Genomic DNA, 9291 nt, shown 5'->3' with positions numbered 1-9291 from the left:
TAGGATATATTTACATCTCTGGATTATTTGGCCTTTCAGGAAAGAGGTAATGTGTTTTAAATATTACAAAAAAGTGACACAAACATGTATACATTTAAGAAAATTCAAATAACTTTTAAAGGAATTACAATATATTATAAAGCTTTTTTTAATTTCAGTATCTCTTATTTTTTTTTTTTTTTGATTTTAATCAATTATATTTACCAATTGGATACTGGCGGAAACATTAAATAGTATTACGTCTAATGATAACGTAATATCGGTATTATTTATCAATTCAAAATCGTACGTTAAAATAAATAGAAAATTTAATATATATATATTCATATATATATATATATATATATATATATATATATATATATATATATATATATATATATATATATACATATATATATATATATATATATATATATATATATATATATATATATATATATATATATATATATATATATATATATATATATATATATATATATAAGGTATTAAATATGAAATTTATGAAATTTGAAATGAAATATTATGAAACTTTGGTAGTTGACAAATAATGTAAATATTTTACAAGCAACCAAAACTATGGGGATAGTTCCACTTGTTTTATAAATTTCGAGCGAATGGTATATTTTATGTCAGTGGATATTCAGGTACTAATTCGATATAGTCAAAAGACAAATATTGCAGTTAGTATGCAGTGATTGGACCAAACAAAGGTTATTTTCAAGTCCAAAAAGAATTGAATGTTCCGAATAAATATCAGATACTCGAATGTATGTTTCACTACCGTATTGCCCAGAATGCATTTCAATAATTCACAATTGTCCCAGAATAACATTCTAGTCCAATTAGTATGTGGTAGTGCCAGTGAATAACGTTTTCTTGTTATATACACCTTCAAGAGTCTTTTACGAGTATGTGTTGCAATATCCCACAAGTGACAGATCTTATTGTTCGATCTAATATTTCAAAACACCGACTCATCACATAACCCATCCAACGGGAAATAATTTAATCCTTCTAACAGCCCACCTTTAATAAACCCTCCAGTTAATGACAAATCACCCCAAAGTTGTTAACAGATTTTACTATTAGAAACCTACAACATCTATTGTAGAGATCCTACGCAGTCGACACTCGTTGTTACGACTATATGGTCATAAACGATGTGACAGAAAGAAGCAACAAAAAAAAGGTTTGTAAAAGTTAATCAAACAAATAATTATCAAACTTATAAATGAAAATATGTAAAGAATTTAAAGTGAATCCAAAATAATCCTGATGAAGTTATATGAATGTACAAAATGTGTGTAAATTTCAAAACCGGATTTGTTCTGGTCCACCATGAATTGCGAAGTTGTCAAAATGGCATTGTCCATAACTACTTCGAATAATGCACATCAATTTCAGAACAATAATATAGTTCAAATAATGAGCACTTTCTTTTTCCACTGAACATTCAAAACAAATATTTTTCCTCTCGAATGGTATCGAAGAAAAACATAAAACAAATCTGCCGATTTACAACAGGAACAAAACGATGAGGATCACTCCAGAATCGTAATTCATCTGATTGATCAGTTCCCATCTTATATACGCATATAATTATATTACGACTATATTTCACAGTATGGCCCACTTGATGGATCGAACAACTCATTTCGCCTCAAAATTGACTGTGTATGATGTAGATTAACCAATCGGAAGTTATTAAAATATTCTACAAAATATTAAGACATATTCTGCAACAAAATTTAGATGTACATGGCACCAAAACAATAATGAAAAAGTGTACCTGGCATTCCACGTGATTAACATGGTCTGTGATTTGATATTATTGTATAACTAGATTTTATTTCGTCCTATTTACTTTCATCCCTTAACAGAATGATACTTTTAGTAACGAGACATTCATTGTCAAAGCAAAGATTTCTTAAATAATTATCTCAATTGGTCACGGAAACAGTATTCAAAATCCAGAGAATGATTTGAGCTTCATAAACGTTGTTTAGGTCTAAGGAACAACCTAGATTTTTTCAGTATACATGCTGTGCGAAGTTTTCAACTTATTGTTTCTGAGATTTTGAAGCGAGAGTAGCAGCAACGAAATTTCTCTGCTGATGAAACCAATGATGTTCAGTTCGTCTGTGATAACTAATTCTCTTTTCGTGCACTTAAATGAAAATACTAACAGTGGCAAGCAGCAGGTCTAACCGAGGTAGACCCCTACTCAGATAGCCTTTGCATTATAACTTTTGATAGAGGAGAATGTGAGTTATTTTTATACAAACCGAACATTTCTAGAAAGGTCTGGCTTTACTCTTTTGGATTGATGACTGATCTCTCAGCGAGAGTAAAACAAGAGTACTTACCTTGATAACAGACCGATTGATCAGTAGCAAAATCAGGTGTAGTAAAGGTTCCATTCGCTTGACAGTAGATGATTGGACAAATCAGTGGAACACTTACGTATTGGTTTAAACCTGGACAAACGTAAAAAGCGGCGTCTCTTCTCTGTTTATAAAGAACCAAGTCACCGAGCGTGCTAGGCGGATCTCCGCAAGTTGCTCTGTTTGTTAGATCGCCGATCCATGTTCTGTTTCTTACATCGGTGGCATCTTAAAACGACAGATGAGTAAGCTAGTATTGTTTTTATCAGTAACAAATTTGTTTGAGGCTTTTTGTGAGTTTGTGCGTTTTGCAATTACATTTAACATATTATTGGTTATATCGTGATAAAGAAATGGAAACTTGGAAACTACTCCTTACTCAAGGATACACCGATCCAGCCAACCCGGCTAGGATTTGGTGGGTATTGCACCGGCGACCTTCGTATTAGAAGTTCGACTTTCTACGAAATGAACTTGTTAGTCAGTTTTAAATTAATGAGTGCATTTATGAAAACGATTGAGTCGATTTGTTTGCTAGTTAGTAAAACCTAATCGGTGAGTAAAACAAACGAGTAAAATTGAAATAAAGTGAGGTGCGAGTGCCTTCTAAGCCGTGAACAATTGACTGAAATATTGAACAAACAGGAAAAAGAACTTAAGAATAAGTTAATTAATTGTTAAATCTTTGGTTTGGCACATCTCGTATTCAGATATATCATGACTCGAAAAGACCATTTAATGAAACAGAAGAAATTAGGAAAGGAAAGAGTGAATGTAGAAAGCACAGAGAAAAGCGAGCTTTCTCAGAATCGAAATGGGTGATCTAGATAAAAAAAATTTGCATGCTGTTGCCCATAATCATATTTGTCTACAGTTCTATTCTCAAGCTACACAAAATGTGTTGTTAGCCTTTTTAGCAAGGAACAGTTCTCTCTAGGTTATATAGTGTCTAAAATATTACCTATAGTCAGGTCCCGATTTAAATATGGTGACGCCCTAAGACATGGGAAGCTGTAGAGGCACTATTTGATAAATGTTAACAGAGAATACGGCTGTAGAACAACTGAATTTGGCAATGTTTTTCTAATTATTACAATGTAAATTATGTTATTTATATAAAACATATTGCATAGATAATATTTATATTATGGAAACATCAAGTATTACATTATTACTTAAATATGTTGTAATGAAATTGTAAAAAATGTTTTACAATTCTGCCTATTTTAAGAAGCCCCTTCACACTGGTCAGACCTTAAGCTGTAGCTTGTTTATCGTATGCCTAAATCCGGCCCTAACTATCGTCATATTAATTTCTTTCAATTTCACTTCATGTATCTGGATGCGAGATGTTGTTGGCTCGATCCCCGGCCGAGTCATGCCGAAGACTTACAAAAATGGTACTAACACCTGCCTCGCTTACCCCTCAGCATTAAGAGGTTAGTGTTGGGACTGGTCGGGCTCGTTTCAGGACAATGTATCTGAGTAGGACATCATACTACATGTCTGCAGTATGATGTCACAGTGCTCGACATCACTAAAACATGTCACACTGCAGACATTGTAGCGATATGACTGACAACTTCTTAAAGATAAGTTAAAATTCCACGTCATAAATATAAACATAAATACAAAATTCTTGTGTTCCTCCGCAGTTATTCATATTCCCTAACAATATCTCTCTCTCTCTCTCTCTCTCTCTCTCTCTCTCTCTCTCTCTCTCTCTACATTTGCTATATAGACAGGTTGATAGTATGATTTGTATGACCTATTATATTTTTCCACATTGTACCAAAAATGGTTTAAATAGTGTCGACGACGAATGAACATCGTTTTCTTTTAATATAAAATGCGTAGCATGCAGATGATGATCTGAGCATATAGTATTGACACAAAATAGTGATCAACAATATATAATTCATATTATGTTGTTATTCGTATATATTTTGTTAATTGTACTACCAAGACTAGACTGTCAATATGTTTGTACTATCGATTCACAGGAGGAAAAGTCATGTGATCGGTTACTTGAAAGCTCTGTAATCGGACATTGTTGTGTACTATTTTATATGCAGTATCATCCTGTGGTCTGAAGTACCAACAATATATTTGATGGATTTTGTTGTGGTTTTTTTTGCGGACTAAAACACATTGAAACTGCAATAACGTAGGTATGTTGTATAAATGTTTATATCATGATGATTTATATTGAGAAACAGACAGCAGACAAACAAACAAACCAGACATATGTAATGGACTTTCAACATTCCTATAAAACGTCTTCCTGCAAGAAACGTTAATGGCATCCCACAGGGAGAGAGAGAGAGAGAGAGAGAGAGAGAGAGAGAGAGAGAGAGAGAGAGAGAGAAAGAGACTTACTCTGGAGAATCACAAGAAGAACCGCTAGACCAATAAAGGATTGTACAGCTGTCAACCCAAATGGTCTTACACGTGGACCAACTGGAAACATGAATACTATCTTTATCTGTAGAACCGAGAAGCTTCTAGTCCTAAACAAAATATTGTACAAGATAACTAAACACCCTATAACTGACATGTACATGAGTTCTGACTGATATACCCCTAACATTGGTAAGGCAAAACATCTATGTTAATAGCGAGCCAAACATTACGACAAATAGCATAAAACCAAATAAATTTAGCTGTACTATAAGCTTCACTTGCACGAGTATTGTCCTAGAATGTATTTCAGTGCAAATTGTGTAATAACATTTATCGCTTTAGTGCCTATTCATCTTTCATCCCTCCTACCCAGGGATGAAATTGCGAGTAAAATTTCTTATCAGAAAAGTAATTTACTGCATAGCTTGTTATTTCTAATAGCCACAGTTTTCACCTGCGACTTTAAGACGTGTATGCGGTATTTTAGTTTAGTATTGCTATCCGTTAACTGACCTTTACGTTATATTAAATTTTTGTAGAAGATTGACTGAGAATATCTTGAAACATAATCTATTATACAGTACTCACGTGGATTTGCTCGTACATATAAGCATTGTTATGTCTTCTCATACTTTCGAATATAATAAATAGCTTACTGTAGATATTATCCGTAAGACTTCTGTGTTCATGCAAGTCATTCAATTAATTGATTACATCTAGTAAAGCCAGCGAAAGGAAAGATATACTTATATAATCAGTTTTTGCCATAGGCACACACAAATGTATCTTATTTTTATTTCCGTGTACAGTTATAACAACTCCTACATCTGATTGGTAGAAAAGGAAGCCGAATGGCATGCAAGCAAACTGACTTCCTGTTGTATAGCAAACATTTTTAGCTGTAAAATAATGCCTTAAGTGCTAAATTCTGAAAAATATAGTTCTGATTCCTACTTTAAAGCCTCAAGGAGAGGGGCTCCGATAGGCTTATCTTGCCCGATGAATTTATTGCTTGGGGAAATGAATGGTAGGTGACAAGAAAACAAAGTCTCCAAAATGTTGTAAATAGTGTAAAATGATAAATGTGAGTGAACGTTTATTCAACACCTCATATACTAAACGTGAGAGACGGAAACATACTTCCATATGATGATGTTGGAAATTGGAAATAGCATGTACCATCATACATAGCAATTAGGTATTTTCTGAACAAGGCGCAATGAAAGAAAATGGACACCACCTGAGATACCCGCTGGTGACAAACAAGCAGAAAGATATTAAGATGTTTTTTTATGTTAGGAAATAGTTCAAGAATCATTAGGTTTTATTCCTTTAGTACTAATTTTAGACATATCGTCAGTGGACCATTGAAGGCCTTAAAGATAAACTTCTTTCAAATGAAGATTCCATGATTAATCTTTATTGACTATATCGTTGTTTCAAATAAAAGGCAAACTAATGTCCACTCAGCTCAGATTAACAAAAACTAAGGTAAGAAAGAAGTACTTTTAACGTGGTGGTGGAGTTCTAGTTTTCCTATCCATACTTCAAGACGTTTATCGGGATAATTTATGTGACTTAGCTTATCACATTAACTCTCCAGGGAGGCAGAAGTATAACCAGCTGTGTCATAAATATCCTAAATAAATAGTTTGGTATATAGGTACCAATGTATCATTCAATCCGTTTAGTTGTAACGATCCCGTATGGTGATGGTGAAAACTATGGAATGCAATATGACTGTACTGATCAGGTTTAACCAATCTGTGGAATTCAAAAATATTACAGAGTTTGGACCAGAACCTTTCACATCTCCATAGTTTACGAATTAGAATGGTACTAATGTAATGAATACGATGTCGAGATATTGGGTTTGGTTGGTGGAGACATAAAGTCTTCACAGTTTGACAGATTGACATGCATCCATTGGCTTAATAATTTATGTTCAACACGGAAGACACGGAGGATTAAAGGCCTAGTGCGCTCGTTTTTCAGAAGATTGATATCTCACATCTGTCCGCGTGTATCCTAGGCCTAATAGCAGATTTCCGTGATCTGTGGTTCTTCTCTGGACTTTCCCGGTTTCTTCTTCCATCAGTTATACTGGTCACCTTATAAATCATATCATGTGCTGAAAATGGTGTTTGACCCACAACAACAGCTACTCACTACGGCTCCAAATTTTAATTCTTCTTATTCGGAGTCGATAAATCTCCACAATCTTCAGAAATAAAACTACAAGCAAATAATAAAGGAGAAATGTCTTGATTGCATTGAGACTAAAAACAAGATGAATTATGGCAACTCCTTTAAGACATCGGGATAAACTATCACAGTTTTTAATAACCACATAAAGTTATTATATGATATACAAGTGTTTCAACTATAGTATTTGAGAGAAACTCATATCATTATTATATGTTACAAACTGGGTGAGGAAAAATATGCTCTTCATGTGACCTTTTTAGAATATAGGTATATTGTTTGACTTTATTTTCGTAATATCCACTGCACTTAGGTACATATTGATTTACATGAGAAGAATAGCATTTTAGGGACAGGAATTCAATTGTAATAATATAGTGATAAATTAAACAAATGGATATTGTTACTCATTGGACTTTGCGAAGTGTCGAATTTTTCATATTATTGAACCTTAAAGTTTAATGCATTGAGCATTACAATTTTGTCACACTTAAGCAAGAAGGTCCTTGTGAAAGGTCACTTTAACCGTTCTTCTTTCCCTCCCCAATGTCAGTGTTAAACGTGCAAGGCCAGCATCTACGACTCATTGAGATTTGACCGAGGCATCGCAACGCTCACTTGAGAAAGTAAACATGTGAGCCACCAAGCGTAACCGCTTGATATGAACTCATAGCAAACCAGGCTGACCAGTACTAACAATAACCTCATATCGCTGGGCGCGAACCTGCCCAGAAGCTAGTAAATGAATTTTAAGTCTTTGGAATCAATACGTCTGTGTGACCAGGACTAGCTGTGAAAGAAACAGTCTGGTTTACAATTTAATAAAATAACATTGCCAATGCTTCGGCTATTAGCGCAAAGGTACTGACAAGTCCGAACACCGATTGGTAGAGATCCGTCCATTAATTATCCGCGGGTTGGAAACAGAGGCAAATTGTATTACGCTGTAAGTGTACTTTACAAACTTAAAACATATTTTCTCTCTACTCTAACTTCCTTATCAATACCCAAATATTGCCTTGAGCCAAAAATATTAAATAAATACTTCCTCAATTAAAGTCTAACGGCTCAGCAAAAGCACGAAGTATACTGAAACTTTATATCTTATATATCTTATGTACTCTTATTATTTTTCAATTCGCTGTATACACGGGCAGACAAAGTTTTTCTTATTCTCATATGTTTGTCTAATCGGTTGCCTTAGCCCAATTTTCGTATCTCTACTCCTTACCTACAAAGATGATAGCCGTGTAACATACACGTGCACATATATCCAAAGTCTTATTAAATCCAAAATAAATATCATCACATGCATGTGTCTATTTACAAGATTGAATAAAATAATATGACCTTAAAGTGGTAAAATCTACCAGTGTAACACTATGACATTCCATAAATGAAGTTTTTAATTTGTCTGCTTAAACATACAATTGCAATATATTATTCAGTGTTTTGCAAAAGATGATATTCACTGGAAGGACTACATTTCTTTTAATGTTCATTCGCCTTAAAAGCATGTTACCTTTATATGCGTGGTCTTTAAACTAAAAGTATACTCTCTGTCTAACAGATGCCTACTGTTGCATCTCCCCTCAAGTCATTCAATGTGTAAACAACTGGATCACCGATGAAAATTTGTCTGCTTTTAGATATTTCCTCAATAGGTTTCGATTTTATTTGTGTTTTGACATTTTAACTGCATGAACCATTATCAAATGTGATTATCAAAACGTAAATATGGTCAGGAAGACAAGTATTATGATAAATACATTTTACTCTGTTTTTTCTTACATTCACTGCAGTTATTTATATTCATATATTGTCTTTGTATTCTATCCCTCCACGTCCTAGCTTTCACGCTGTCATGAAGTGTCTTCACTGCAAACATTTCCCTGGCTGAGCGACTTGAATAAATATTAAATATTTATATCTTTCACCCGATCCGTAAGCTACATTGCGGTAAATCGTTCCATCAATAAAATTGTATCTTTGCAGATTTTCTCTTTTTTAATTTCTCTAAAGGCATTGGGCATGGCGTAACCTTGCCTTATTTTCACTTTTCCAGCCTGCGTTCTTGCGGAAAATATATGGCATTGTCAAAATATATTTATATCCAAGGGGTCATATTAAGAATGCCAATATTGTCTGTCGGTCAATGATCATTAACGTGACAAAAGTAAAACATTCAGTGGGTAATCTTTCTTTTGTTTTGCTTTATTCTGCAATCTACAAGTAGACTGGTATATTAACAATTTTGTCTACTTAGCGTATTTTATGATTATATTATGCTCAC

General features: G+C 33.6%; 1 protein-coding gene across 1 annotated transcript in view; it reads right to left on the bottom strand.

The window, feature by feature from the left end:
- LOC149786576 (uncharacterized) overlaps window positions 1–4894 on the bottom strand; it is a 17964-nt gene extending 13070 nt beyond the window's left edge. Inside the window, exons 1-2 of the mRNA XM_089978219.1 lie at window positions 4770–4894; window positions 2373–2618 (exon numbers count right to left, since the gene is read on the bottom strand). Coding sequence (XP_089834345.1) covers window positions 2373–2618; window positions 4770–4860 — 337 coding nt within the window. The 5' untranslated portion in view covers window positions 4861–4894. The remainder of the gene's footprint in view (window positions 1–2372; window positions 2619–4769) is intronic.
- Window positions 4895–9291: the final 4397 nt, after the last annotated feature.

This window comes from Sinohyriopsis cumingii, chromosome 12 (assembly GCF_028554795.1).
Source record: "Sinohyriopsis cumingii isolate HCF-2022 chromosome 12, ASM2855479v2, whole genome shotgun sequence".
NCBI classification, from domain to species: Eukaryota; Metazoa; Mollusca; class Bivalvia; order Unionida; family Unionidae; genus Sinohyriopsis; species Sinohyriopsis cumingii.
The sequence above is the reverse complement of the archived record's forward strand: the minus strand, read 5'-3'. Positions and strand labels throughout refer to the sequence as shown.